General features: G+C 40.4%; 1 protein-coding gene across 1 annotated transcript in view; it reads right to left on the bottom strand.

The window, feature by feature from the left end:
• Positions 1 to 205: 205 nt before the first annotated feature.
• The window catches only part of LOC133545223 (uncharacterized), a 175,645-nt gene continuing 160,980 nt past the window's right edge, over positions 206 to 14,870 (bottom strand). The window contains exons 4-5 of the mRNA XM_061890618.1: positions 13,269 to 13,419; positions 206 to 248 (exon numbers count right to left, since the gene is read on the bottom strand). Coding sequence (XP_061746602.1) covers positions 206 to 248; positions 13,269 to 13,419 — 194 coding nt within the window. The remainder of the gene's footprint in view (positions 249 to 13,268; positions 13,420 to 14,870) is intronic.

Genomic DNA, 14,870 nt, shown 5'->3' with positions numbered 1-14,870 from the left:
TAATTGGTGTCAGATGGTTTTGCAGCAGAGGACAAAGTGTCTGAACTTCCCTTGCTGGCTTTGGCAGCGAGCCAGCTGAAAAAAAAGGTCCACATGAGTATTTGTCTCCCTCTGCACACACTCTGTGCAAGCAGTCACAGGAAATGGTGCTGCCGCCGGGAAAAGAGCCACAACGAGCCGCTCCGGCATTTAGGAACTTTAATGTTTAGTCGGGCGTGATGTCCAGGTAGTCCATTACGTCCTCCGTGCTGTAAAGGACCCACAGCGTCCAGATGATGGAAATGTCCTTACCATTTTCTCTTTATGTCGTTTTTTTTCGTTGTATCTGGCACCCATTCCCCATCAAATTAATTAGTCTTGAGAAATGGGTAGATAATGAACCGTACTTAGAACGCTATCACCAGACGGGTGTGACGTCATCTACAGAACTGGAGCCCACTTCCCTGCATTGATAGTGTGGAAAAAGGCATGTAAAACTATTAGTTTGATCACTTAATTGCATGTTTTTTTGCCTTGGTTCATGAGTACTTCACAACTGATATGGTTGATCAAAAAATAAAATTAAATATGATAATTTATACACACTAAAGCCTGTGTTTCCTTATCTTCATTGGCAGCAAAACAGTCCCAGAGTATAATACTACTACCACCATGCTTGACAGTAGGTGTGGTGTACCTGGGATTAAAAGCCTCACCTTTTCTCCTCCAAACATATTAGAATAGAATAGAAGAATAGAATGGACTTTATTGTCATTATATTTGCATATAACGAAATTAAGGACTCCAATTTAAGGTGTGGTAGTGGGAACAAATATGGGATTAAAAAAAAAATTGCTCAATAGTTAATGAAAAAAATAAAGATAAAAATTGAAATAAACAGACTACTATCCACTAAAAATTATAAGCAAACCTGTACAATTTACAAAACACTATACAATTTAAAATGTTTTCATCAACTTTTAATCAGACGGGTTCAATCTCTCTTCTGTGCTTATTTGAAGCCGAAACGACAAACACCCTCAGAGGAGATAATGTTTGAAAAAAAGAGAATTTTTTTTTAGCCAACTTTTGTATTGAAGTGGGAATTGCAAACTTCCTGTTGATTTTACCCGGGGGGTGTCAGTGTATGAAATATAGGTCTAAATGAGACCTACATAGAGGTTTTTGTTTCATGTGTCTACGACAATCCTACTGGAAGTTAGAGACAGTTTTGTCAGTGTTTTCTTCCTAGGGGGGGGGCTAGGGCGCAATTTTGAGTTTTGGGGTTTGGTTTTTCGATTAGATCGCAATTTTTGCCAGTCCTGATGTGTGTGTCAAAATTGGATGCGTTTTGAAGCATGTAAAGGGGGTCAAATTACATCTCAAAGAGGCGGCGGTATAAAAATAATCCATCCATCCATCCGTTTTCTACCGCTTATTCCCTTTTTGGGCCATCTCAGCTACAATCGGGTGGAAGGTGGGGTACACCCTAGACAAGTCGCCACCTCATCGCAGGGCCAACACAGATAGACAGACAGCATTCACACTCACATTCACACACTAGGGACCATTTAGTGTTGCCAATCAAGCTTATAAAAATAATAATTAAGAATAATAATAATAATAAAACGCTAGAAATTCAATAGGGTCCTCTGTCTCAAAGGGACATCGGTCCCTAAATACAAAATGCTGTACAATATACAGAGCAAGATAAATAACAGTCAGTGTCGGATGTATTGCACTCAAAGGGTATTGCTGGGTATTTTAGCCAAACAACAACATTTTTGTGTCATCTGACCACATGACATTCCTCCAATTGTCTTGTTTTTGTCCTATGGACAAAGATAAGACAGTCAATCAAAAAGACATGGCTCTTAAAAGGATGACAAACAAAAAGGGTTGAATTAGAATTTTTTTTTAAGGTTTTAGATAGGCCTTCCCAAAGTCCTGACATGTGGACAATGCTGAAGAAACAAGTTCATGTCAGAAAACCAACAAATTTAGCTGAACTGCACCAAGTTTGTCAAGAGGAGTGGTTTAGAATTCAACCAGAAGCTTGCCAGAAGCCAGGTCATGTTTTGCTGCCAATGGAACTGGTGATTTACAGAGAGTAAATCCAGTAGGATTACCTCCAAATTCTTCAGGACAACCTAAAACCATCAGCCCGGAGGTCGGGTCTTGGGCGCAGTTGGGTGTTCCAACAGGACAATGACCCCAAACACACGTCACGAGTGGTAAAGGAACGGCTAAATCAGGATAGAGTGAAGGTTTTCGAATGGACCTCCCTAAGTCCTGACTTAAACATGTAGACCATGGGTAGGGAACTTATGGCTCGCGGGCCAGATTTGGCTCTTTTGATGACTGCATCTAGCTCTCGCATAAATCTGAGCTGACATCAATAATTCCACTTGTAATCACAGTGTTAAAAATAAAATTCAAATTATAAAACATTCTCATGCATTTTTAGTCCATCCATCCGTTTTTCTACCGCACTTGTTCAAGAAGTTCCGTTAATGGTTAGTGTGGGGCTTGCCCTCCTGGGGGTTCTTCAGATCACCAAGCACCGACATGAGAGCCTGTTTCGAGGTTACAATTTTGTTTTATTTTTCAATAAATCTCTCAGTTGCTTACCAGCAATTGTCTTTTTCTCTTTCGTTCTCGCTCGCACTCTGGCTCCAGCCCCAACCCCATCTCTCCTCCTGGCTGCTCCTTATAACAGAGCAACAGGGGATTAGATAACGAGGCCCAAGTGGGCCGTCCACGCACCTGTTGCTGATTTCAAGGCCGATCCTGGCAACACTCCGCTTCGCTGCAGGCCCGCAGGCCACGCCCCCTCCACATTTAGCTTCAGAATAACAATGTTATTACATAGAATAAGAGACCTATTATACTCTAGAAATGTTGGTCTTACTTAAAAAATGCACACGTTTATTGTGTTCAGTGTTAAAAAAAAATATATTAAATGGCTCTTACGTATATACATTTTAAAATATTTGGCTTCTTGGAGGAGACCCTGCCCCAAGTGGAGGAGTTCAAGTACCTAGGAGTCTTGTTCACGAGTGAGGGAAGAGTGGATCGTGAGATCGACAGGCGGATCGGTGCGGCGTCTTCAGTAATGCGGACGTTGTACCGATCCGTTGTGGTGAAGAAGGAGCTGAGCCGGAAGGCAAAGCTCTCAATTTACCGGTCGATCTACGTTCCCATCCTCACCTATGGTCATGAGCTTTGGGTCATGACCGAAAGGATAAGATCACGGGTACAAGCGGCCCAAATGAGTTTCCTCCGCCGGGGGGAGCTCAAAGTAAAGCCACTGCACCTCCACATCGAGAGGAGCCAGATGAGGTGGTTCGGGTATCTGGTCAGGATGCCACCCGAACGCCTCCCTAGGGAGGTGTTTAGGGCACGTCCAATCGGTAGGAGGCCACGGGGAAGACCCAGGACACGTTGGGAAGACTATGTCTCCCAGCTGGCCTGGGAACGCCTCGGGATCCCCCGGAAAGAGCTAGACGAAGTGGCTGGGGAGAGGGAAGTCTGGGTTTCCCTGCTTAGGCTGTTCTGTCTTCCTGTACTGTTTGTCTGATCTTGAATGGGATTGTGCTGAAAATTTTAATTTTCCTGAAGGAACTCTCCTGACGGAATGAATAAAGTACTATCTAATCTATCTAGACCAGGGGTGTCAAACTCAAATACAGAGTGGGCCAAAATTTAAAACGGAACAAAGCCGCGGGCCAAGGTTGAACAAATGAACCTTTTAATGGGGACCCAAACAAGTTTTGCATTAAATATTGACCAAGCAAGGCTTATATAACTTTAGTGACATTTCAAATAATAATAGTAATTAAGAAAAATATCAATGGCATATCAAATAAAATTTAAATAAAAATGTAATGCCTTTTTTTCTATTTGCAATCTTCTGAGGTAAATATCAATTTTTTTTCCACAGGCTAATAATACATTTGAAAATAAAATAACAATAATGAATGAACCAAACATTCAAGCCTTGAAGTAGCAAGAGAAAATGCATGAATAAAACGTTGATTATTGGTCAGTTTGCTGGAAGTTTTCCGGAAGCGTTAGTGCTGCAAGGGGTTCTGGGTATTTGTTCTGTTGTGTTACGGTGCGGATGTAAACCCGAAATGTGTTTGTCATTCTTGTTTGGTGCGGGTTCACAGTGTGGCGCATATTTGTAACAGTGCTAAAGTGGTTTATACGGCCACCCTCAGTGTGACCTGTATGGCTGTTGACCAAGTATGCCTTGCATTCACTTTGGTTGTAGAGAACGCTAAAGGCAGTGCCTTAAATGCACACCCCCAATATAGTTGTCCAGTTGGAAATCGGTAGAAATTCGGGAAAATGGTTGCCCCAGGAGATTTTCGGGAGGGGCACTGAACTTCGGGAGTCTACCGGGAAAATTAGGAGGGTTGGCAAATATGAGTATTAGCGGTGAATGCGGTGTTACAGCAGCACCGACGCAGTATAACACCGGCGGGCCAGCTCTAATGCTAAATTGATATTGCCTCAAGGGCCAAATTAAATTACACGCGGGCCAGAGTTTGACACCCATGATCTAGACAATGCTGAAGAAACAAGGCCATGTCAGAAAATCAACAAATTTAGCTGAACTGCACCAATTTTGTCAAGAGCAGTGGTCAACAGTTTTTACCAGAAGCTTGTGGATGGCTACCAAAAGCGCCTTTTTGTGGTGAAACTTGCCAAGGGACATGTAACCAAATATTAACATCCCTGTATGACCTAGAAGATTTGGTCACATTTTCAGTAGATCCATAATAAATTCAGAAAAGAAACAAACTTTATGAATATTTTTTGTGACCAACAAGTATGTGCTCCCATCACTCTATCACAAAAAAATAAGAGTTGTGGAAATTATTGGCCATTATGTTCTTTACAAGTGTTTGTCAACTTTTGATCGCGACTATATATACATACATATATATACTGTATATATCAATCTATCAATCAATGTTTACTTATACAGCCCTAAATCACTAGTGTCTCAAAGGGCTGCACAAACCACAACACAAACCACTACAACATCCTCGGTAGGCCCACATAAGGGCAAAGAAAACTCACACCCAGTGGGACGTCGGTGACAATGATGACTATGAGAACCTTGGAGAGGACGAAAGCAATGGATGTCGAGCGGGTCTAACATGATACTGTGAAAGTTCAATCCATAGTGGATCCAACACAGCCGCGAGAGTCCAGTCCAAAGCGGATCCAACACAGCGGAGCCAGCAGGAAACCATCCCAAGCGGAGGCGGATCAGCAGCGCGGGGACTTCCCCAAGCCGATACACAGGTAAGCGGTCCATCCTGGGTCCCGACTCTGGACAGCCAGTACGTCATCCATGGCCACCGGATCGGACCGGACCCCCTCCACAAGGGAGAGTGGGACATAGGAGAAAAAGAAAAGAAACGGCAGATCAACTGGTCTAAAAAGGGAGTCTATTTAAAGGCTAGAGTATGCAAATGAGTTTTAAGGTGAGACTTAAATGCTTCTACTGAGGTGGCATCTCGAACTGTTACCGGGAGGGCATTCCAGAGTACTGGAGCCCGAAATGAAAACGCTCTATAGCCCGCAGACTTTTTTGGGGCTTTGGGAATCACTAATAAGCCGGAGTCCTTTGAACGCAGATTTCTTGCCGGGACATATGGTACAATACAATCGGCAGCTAGACCGTGTAGTATGTTGTACTTAAGTAGTAAAACCTTAAAGTCACATCTTAAGTGCACAGGAAGCCAGTGCAGGTGAGCCAGTACAGGTATATATGTATGTATATATGTATATAAAGGTATATACAGTACAGGCGTAATGTGATCAAACTTTCTTGTTCTTGTCAAAAGTCTAGCAGCCACATTTTGTACCAACTGTAATCTTTTAATGCTAGACATGGGGAGACCCGAAAATAATACGTTACAGTAATCGAGACGAGGCGTAACAAACGCATGGATAATGATCTCAGCGTCTTTAGAGGACAGAATGGAGCGAATTTTAGCGATATTACGGAGATGACAGAAGGCCGTTTTAGTAACGCTTTTAATGTGTGACTCAAAGGAGAGAGTTGGGTCGAAGATAATACCCAGATTCTTTACCGAGTCGCCTTGTTTAATTGTTTGGTTGTCAAATGTTAAAGTTGTATCATTAAATAGAGGTCAGTGTCTAGCAGGACCGATAATCAGCATTTCTGTTTTTTCGGCGTTGAGTTGCAAAACGTTTGTCATGATCCACGTCTTGGATCATGACATATTTTGGTTTTGGTTCTGAGATCACATTCTGTCTGGTATATGTCTTCCTCAGTTCTTTGTGGCACTTCCTGGTTTTGTTTCCGTCGTCATAGTTACCCATTTAGTGTCACCTGTCTCTGCTTTGATCACGCGCACCTGCCCTTGATTATTTATCTCCCTATATATGCCCGCCTCTGTTTGACATTCAGTCTTGGACTCTTGCTTGCTACACGCAACAGCTGACGCCGCTCTTCCAACATTGTGGTAAATCTATTTTTGTATACTTGTTAGCTTATATGCAATTTTGGTTGTTTATGTCCCTAGCTTCCACGCTAGCGCCCTTTGTTCTTTCTAGCTCCCAAGCTAGTTCTGTTGGGGTTTTTTGTTAGTGCCTTTGTGCAAGTGTTTTTGTTCTTAGTTTGTTTTATTATATAAATAAATTCTTATTCCTACCCTCACGCTGTGTTCCATCTTCCGCTGCACCCACGAGAGAACAACTCGTCCCCACAATGTCACCGAGACGTCACAAAGTTAGCGGACATCCATTGTTTAATTTCATTAAGACTCGCCTCCAGCTGACTACAATCCGGCGTGTTGGTCAGCTACATGCATAAATGTTTTTCTTTTTTTTATGTATCTGTTTATTTTTGTTTTGTTTCTAAGACAGGGTTGGTGTCGCCATCTGGGCTGACAATATGTGTACACATATGTTTGCATTGGCACGCTGCAGGCAAATGAACAACTCTCTACCTCTGCTGAGAAGTCGCTTTGATCACTTTGTGTGTGAATTGCCTTGTTTTTTTTAAAGGGGAACATTATCAGCAGACCTATGCAAGCGTCAATATATACCTTGATGTTGCAGAAAAAAGCCCATGTATTTTTTTAACCGATTTCCGAACTCTAAATTGGTGAATTTTGGCAAATTAAACGCCTTTCTGTTTATCGCTCTTTTAGCGATGACGTCAGAACGTGACGTCACCGAGGTAACACACCCGCCATTTTCATTTTCACATTACAAACACCGGATCTCATCTCTGTTATTTTCCGTTTTTTTGACTATTTTTGTTGGAATCTTGGAGACATCATGCCTCGTCGGTGTGTTGTCGGAGGGTGTAACAACACTAACAGGGAGGGATTCAAGTTGCACCGCTGGCAAGAAATCTGCCGCCAGACCCCCATTGAATGTACCAAAGTGTCTTCACATTTGACCGGCGATGCTAAGACAGACATGGCACAGAGATGTATGGATAACCTGCAGATGCATTTGCAACGATAAAGTCAATGAAATCACAAAGGTGAGTTTTGTTGATGTTGTTGACTTATGTGCTAATCAGACATATTTGGTCACGACATGACTGCCAGCTAATCGATGCTAACATGCTACGCTAATCGATGCTAACATGCTATTTACGCCAGCTGTATGTACATTTAAAACTAGATACCCACATTTAGTGCGAAACAAACACTTACCAATCGACGGATTTAAGTTGCTCCAGTGTCACAAGATTGCGAAAGTCCTGATCGTTTGGTCCGCACATTTTACCGGCGATGCTAATAAGGTAGCCATGCTATGGGCCACTTCATTAGGTACACCCACGCTATGGGCGAATAGCGTCAATAGCTTCAATTTCTTCTTCAATTTCGTTTTCGCTATCTGCCTCCATACTCCGACCATCTGCTTCAATACATGCGTAATCTGTTGAATCGCTTAAGCCGCTGAAATCCGAGTCTGAATCCGAGCTAATGTCGCTATATCTTGCTGTGGTAACCGCCATGTTGTTTGTATTGGCAGCCCTGTATGACGTCACAGGGACATGGATAGTGGTTTCGAAGATTAGCGAAAATAAGGCACTTTAAAGCTTTATTTAGGGATATTCCTAGACCGGTAAATTTTGGAAAAAAAAATTCAAAAAATACAACAAGCCACTGGGAACTGATTTTTATTGTTTTTAACCCTTTTGAATTTGTAATAATGTTCCCCTTTAAAGAAAAAAAAAAAAGTAAAACAGAAGGATGTGTCAAAACAAAGAAAAGAGTGAAAACCGTGAAAAAGAAAGACTACGGTTGTATTAGAAGTTTGGTTCCAAATGCACCACGCTTTGGGTGTAAAGTGAACCTATGCATGGCGCGATTTGCTTGGGTTGATTCTGTTGTGGGGTAGCCTGCAAATTTAGAGGTTGCAGGCGTTAAAAAAAAAAAGTGCACATTTCAGCCAATGTTGATGCACCTTCCGTGCCCTCCACTCACACTCAGCCCTGCAAAAGGGTGGTGGCACAGGCCAAGGGGTCTGACACGTCTTGTTGGTACACAAACACAAGTGTTAGTGTGGAAGTTAACTGAATCTGGCATAAGGGTCACAGCATAAAAAAGGCTGATGTACAGTGAGGGGATTCTGAGTGCTCAGCTTCATCACTCATGGATTGTGAGCACCTTCTAGTGGAGCAGAGTAGAATTACAGTTTGGTTTTATATATGGGTAAATATTACCTCTGACTACGGTAGCCGCAATGCGACGGAAATCCATCAAGGTGTGTGGTTTCATAGTTTACCAAAGTCGTAGGAAAACATTTTGACAGATTTTTGAGCGCCATGTGTAATATTCTTTATCCTCAATGGAACATTTAAAGTTTTGGTTTTGTTTACTGGAGTCACATTGCAGTCTGCACGTATCTCTTATGTGTGACTGCCATCTACTGGTCACATTTATCATTACACCATGTACCAAATAAAATTGCTTTGAGGTTGGTGCGAGGTGCCATTTTAGGGTCTTTATACATACACCATAGTAGTACTCGTATGTTGAAGTACAGTACGTCTGACTACGGTAGCCTCAATGCGACGAAAAATCCATCAAGGTGTGTGGTTTCATTGCTTACCAAAGTCGTAATAAAACATTTTCACATATTTTTTAGTGCCGTGTGAGATATTCTTTATTCTCAATGCAACATTTAAAGTTTTGGTTTTGCTTACTGGCGTCATATTGCAGTCTACACGTCTCTCTTATGTGTGACTGCCTTCTACTGGTCACATTTATCATTACAACATGTACCAAATAAAAATACTTCGAGGTCGGTGCGAGGGGCCATTTTAGGGTCTTTATACACACACCATAATAATACTCGTATGTTGAAGCACAGTACGTCCGACTACGGTAGCCTCAATGCGACGAAAAATCCATCAAGGTGCGTGGTTTCATAGCTTACCAAAGTCGTAATAAAACATTTAGACATAATTTTTAGTGCCGTGTGAGATATTCTTTATTCTCAATGCAACATTTAAAGTTTTGGTTTTGCTTACTGGCGTCATATTGCAGTCTACACGTCTCTCTTATGTGTGACTGCCTTCTACTGGTCACATTTATCATTACAACATGTACCAAATAAAAATACTTCGAGGTCGGTGCGAGGGGCCATTTTAGGGTCTTTACACACACACCATAATAATACCCGTATGTTGAAGCACAGTACGTCCGACTACGGTAGCCTCAATGCGACGAAAAATCCATCAAGGTGCGTGGTTTCATAGCTTACCAAAGTCGTAATAAAACATTTAGACATAATTTTTAGTGCCGTGTGTGATATTCTTTATTCTCAATGCAACATTTAAAGTTTTGGTTTTGCTTACTGGCGTCATATTGCAGTCTACACGTCTCTCTTATGTGTGACTGCCTTCTACTGGTCAAATTTATCATTACAACATGTACCAAATAAAAATACTTCGAGGTCGGTGCGAGGGGCCATTTTAGGGTCTTTATACACACACCATAATAATACTCGTATGTTGAAGCACAGTACGTCCGACTACGGTAGCCTCAATGCGACGAAAAATCCATCAAGGTGCGTGGTTTCATAGCTTACCAAAGTCGTAATAAAACATTTAGACATAATTTTTAGTGCCGTGTGTGATATTCTTTATTCTCAATGCAACATTTAAAGTTTTGGTTTTGTTTATTGGAGTCACATTGCAGTCTGCACGTATCTCTTATGTGTGACTGCCATCTACTGGTCACACTTATCATTACACCTTGTACCAAATAAAATTGCTTCGAGGTTGGTGCGAGGTTCTATTTTAGGGTCTTTATACACACACCTCTGAGGTGTGACTGCCATCTACACTTATTATCACACCATGTACCAAATAAAATTATTCGAGGTTGGTAAGCACAACCAGAATGAATCCGTACACTGATTTTTGAGAAAATGAAAAGATTTTAAGTGCGCCTTATAGTCCGAAAAATACGGTACAAATGAATCAAGTTAATTTCAACATAAAATGACATATTTCTCCTAACTGCGGTGTAGTAAGTGTGGAACATGTGGAAGTGTGTCATGGAACGATACGAGCAGCAGATGGCGGTAAAATGCCTGTTTTGCTCTTATGTCTAAGAATTGAAAAATCCACCAGAGGTCAGTAAAATTCCCCTTGAAAAATACAAATCACATTTATATTCATGGGGAGGCACTATCGAAGTGATTCATATAATTTCCTGCGACATGTTTCGAAGGCCCTCATGCTTACATCAAGACCATAATAATCACAATTCCAATCCTCTTCTGCCCTCACGTCCATGTCCTGGGTTTGCCTGCATTGTCAGAAGACATAGGTCAAGCGTCTCTGGGTTTGCACACGTTTGATTTGATAAGAGCAGAACCACTTAAAGTCACAATCTGCTCCTATAGAATATCTGACAGACCCTCTTCTGCATCATATTCATAAGATACAGACAGATCAGAGCTGGGCAAATGTTTGGAGAAATATCGAGAGAGATGATTCTGGGTTTGGAGGTTGCCAGGAGAACGGGCCGAGTGTGAAATTTGGTGGAGGAGGAATTATGGTGTGGGGTTGTTTTTTTTACCAGGAGTCGGGCTTGGCCCCTGAGTTCCAGTGAAAGGAAATTTGAATATTTGAAGATCCACTCGGCATCCATTGCACATGTCCAAGGTCCCATTGGGTTTAGTTTTTTGTTTCCCTGCTGTGGGATCTGAGCTCAGGATGTCGTTGCGGCTTGTGCAGCCCTTTGAGACACTCGTGATTTAGGGCTACATAAATAATCTCTGATTGATTGATTGAAGGCTACGGGGGCAGCAGCCTAAGCAGAGAAGCCCAGACTTCCCTCTCCCCAGCCACTTCGTCCAGCTCTTCCCGGGGGATCCCGAAGCGTTCCCAGGCCAGCCGGGAGACATAGTCTTCCCAACGTGTCCTGGGTCTTCCCCGTGGCCTCCTACCGGTTGGACGTGCCCTAAACACCTCCTTAGGGAGGCGTTCGGGTGGCATCCTGACCAGATGCCCGAACCAAACCTCTGATGGTTTGAATGTAACTTAGATAATGAGTTTCACTAGGGAAAAGCGCTATATAAATATAATTCACTTCAGCACCTTGGAAAAAATTTGGCTCTCCAAGTATCACCATGAGGACCAACATTAAAATACAGTAGCGTGGTATGGTCTAAGTATCCATTAAAAACAAGGCTAACAGTTGCCTTGCAAGCACATAGTGCCAAGTAGTAAAAATTCTAACACTTAGATGCATATCTCTGAGACGAGTTAAAAAAAAAAAAAAGATATCCGTTTACATTAGCCTGCGTCAAGTACAAACATATATGACTCTTGATGCGTTTACTGACGCAGTTAACTAAAAATCAAACAACCAAGAAAACATGCTGGGTCAGGGTAACAAAATGTGTGAGTCTGTAGTGTATATACTGTATTACATGGGGAAAAAAAGTTAGCATGCTAATATTAGCATGTTAGCATTGTAATAGCTAACAGTTGTCAAGTATGCAATTTGCTATTAAAAAAAAAAGCTAACATGTTATAAACATGTGTCAAGAAACAAAATATGTGACTCTGCGGTCGATAGGATACATGTAAAATTTGCTATTAAAAAAAGTTAGCATGCTAACTGTTAACTTGAGCCAAATACCAATTTATATATAACTTTTGAGTTATATGCCTATGCAGTTAACTAAAAAAAAAAAAAAAAAAATAAGCCAGCATGCTATTAACATGTGTCAAGTAACAAAATATGTGATTGTAAGATTTATAGGCTAAATGCAAAATTTGCTAAAAAAAATCTATATATATATTAGCATGCTAACAATTAACATGAGTCAAATACCAATATACATGACTTTTGAGGCATATACCTGTGCAGTTCGCAAAAAATTAAAAATAAATAAGAAAAGCTCACATGCATTTAGCATGGATGAAGTGACACAATATGTGAGTCTGAGATGTATAGGCTACATGCAAAATTTGCTAAAAAAAAAGAGGAAAAGTTAGCATGCTAATAGTTAACAGGTGCCAAAATATGTGATTTTTAGGCATAGACCTACGCAATTTGCTAAAATAAAAACAAAGCCAACATGCTATTAACATGTGGCAAGTAACAAAACATGTGACTCTGTGGTCTATCGGCAACATGCAAACATTTGCTGAAATAAAAAAAAATAGTTAGCATGCTAAAAGTTAACATGAGTCAAATACCAAAATATATGACTTTTGAAGCATATACCTGCGCAGTTTGCCAAAAAAAAAAAATTGGTCAAGTAACAAAATATGTTATTGTGAGATGTATAGGCTACATGCAAAATTTGCTAAAAATACAAAAATAAAAAAGTTAGCATGCTAAAATGATCATGCTAACAGTTAACAGACCTATATCGATGCAACTAGCTATAAAAGCTACCATGTTGGCATGTTTGTACATTTGTATAAGTATGCTAGCACTTTGAGAATGGTTTGAATCGGTAGTGAAATGTGAAAGTTTGGAAAAATTGCCCTGTAATTTGAAACAATAACAACAACAAAAATCCTGAGAATCCCAGGAAATTATGGATGTGGAAGTTGCGTCCTCGCAGTCCCACTGTCAGACACGGCACAGGAGCCAAGCATGCAGGTTTTAACAAGGTTTTAATAAGCATATGTTATAACAAAGTTTTTTCCTCCAACAGGAAGTGATTTTTCAGTCCTCAGTATCCTCCTTCTCTCCTGTTCCCAGCCGCTTACTGTTAAAGACAACAGATGATTAGATAAATCGTCCCACCTGGGAGATCTGTTCAGCTGTGTCTCGCCGTCGGCACTTGCCACGCCTCCTTCTGATGGCGCTCTGCCCTCAGCACCATAGACAGAAGTGGATACCTGTGCTCCTGCAGGCAGCGCTGGCCACACCTCCCTCCACAATGGACTTTTTGGAACTTTAAGAATTGAGAGAAAAATCAAACGGTTCATTGGAATGTGCATTCCTGTACTAATACCAATAGTAATAAAGAAATACGAGAGGGACAAGCAGTAGAAAATGGATAGACGGAAACACCTTCCTCTCACCCCACCCATGATACTTGACGGCGCCCACCGTAGGGGGCGCTATTAACAAACTATAGTTTTCCCCTAACACTGGAAACAGGGGTTGAATATTTACTATTTGAAGCTAAAAAAAAAAAAAGAGATGACTATGTAGGTGAGCTGTGACTCTGCAAATTCTCATACCAGAATTTGAGGGACAGCGCCGTCTGGTGGTGAGATATAGTAAGTGTGACGACCAACTCATATGTGTTTATTGTCTATTTTACAAAAATGTTTTACAACAGGATATAATAGAATAGAATAGAAAGTAATTTATTGATCCCTGGGGGAAATTCACCACCACAGTTCGCTCACAATAAACAAACATTTAGGTATTTTTCACATGTGAATAATATAAAAACAGTCTATTATAATATTTATACAGTCTATTATACAGCATTATTCACCTGTGAATAATATAAATACAGTCTATTATACAGCATTATTCACATGTGACTAATATTAATACAGTCTATTATACAGCATTATTCACATGTGAATAAAATTAATACAGTCTATTATACAGCATTATTCACATGTGAAAAATATAAATACAGTCTATTACACAAAATTATTTACATGTGAATAATATAAATACAGTCTATTATACAGCATTATTCACATGTGAATAATATAAATACAGTCTATTATACAAAATTATTTACATGTGAATAATATAAATACAGTCTATTATACAGCATTATTCACATGTGAATAATATAAATACAGTCTATTATACATCATCATTATTCACCTGTGAATAATATAAATACAGTCTATTATACAGCATTATTCACATGTAAATAATAATAATACAGTCTATTATACAGCATTATTCACATGTGAATAATATAAATACAGTCTATTATACATCATCATTATTCACCTGTGAATAATATAAATACAGTCTATTATACAGATTAGATTAGATAGTACTTTATTTATTCCGTCAGGAGAGTTCCTTCAGGAAAATTACAATTTTCAGCACAATCCCATTCAAGATCAGACAAACATTACAGGGAGACAGAACAGGATCGCTGACGGGTCTGCCGGCTTCCAGCGCCCCTTACAAAAAAGATGACATACAGGTAAACAGGGGGTGGGGGGAGAAAAAAATAGAATATTAAAATAAAATTGAAAAATCGGTCTTAGCCTAGGCCCTGGAGTGGGGGTGCAGACTGAGGCCAAGGGGGGAAAAAAAACAACAACAAAAAAAACAGCATTATTCACATGTAAATAATATAAATACAGTCTATTATACAGCATTATTACATGAGAATAATATAAATACAGTCTATTACAC

Source organism: Nerophis ophidion, linkage group LG28, assembly GCF_033978795.1.
Source record: "Nerophis ophidion isolate RoL-2023_Sa linkage group LG28, RoL_Noph_v1.0, whole genome shotgun sequence".
In the NCBI taxonomy this organism is placed as follows: domain Eukaryota; kingdom Metazoa; phylum Chordata; class Actinopteri; order Syngnathiformes; family Syngnathidae; genus Nerophis; species Nerophis ophidion.
The sequence above is the reverse complement of the archived record's forward strand: the minus strand, read 5'-3'. Positions and strand labels throughout refer to the sequence as shown.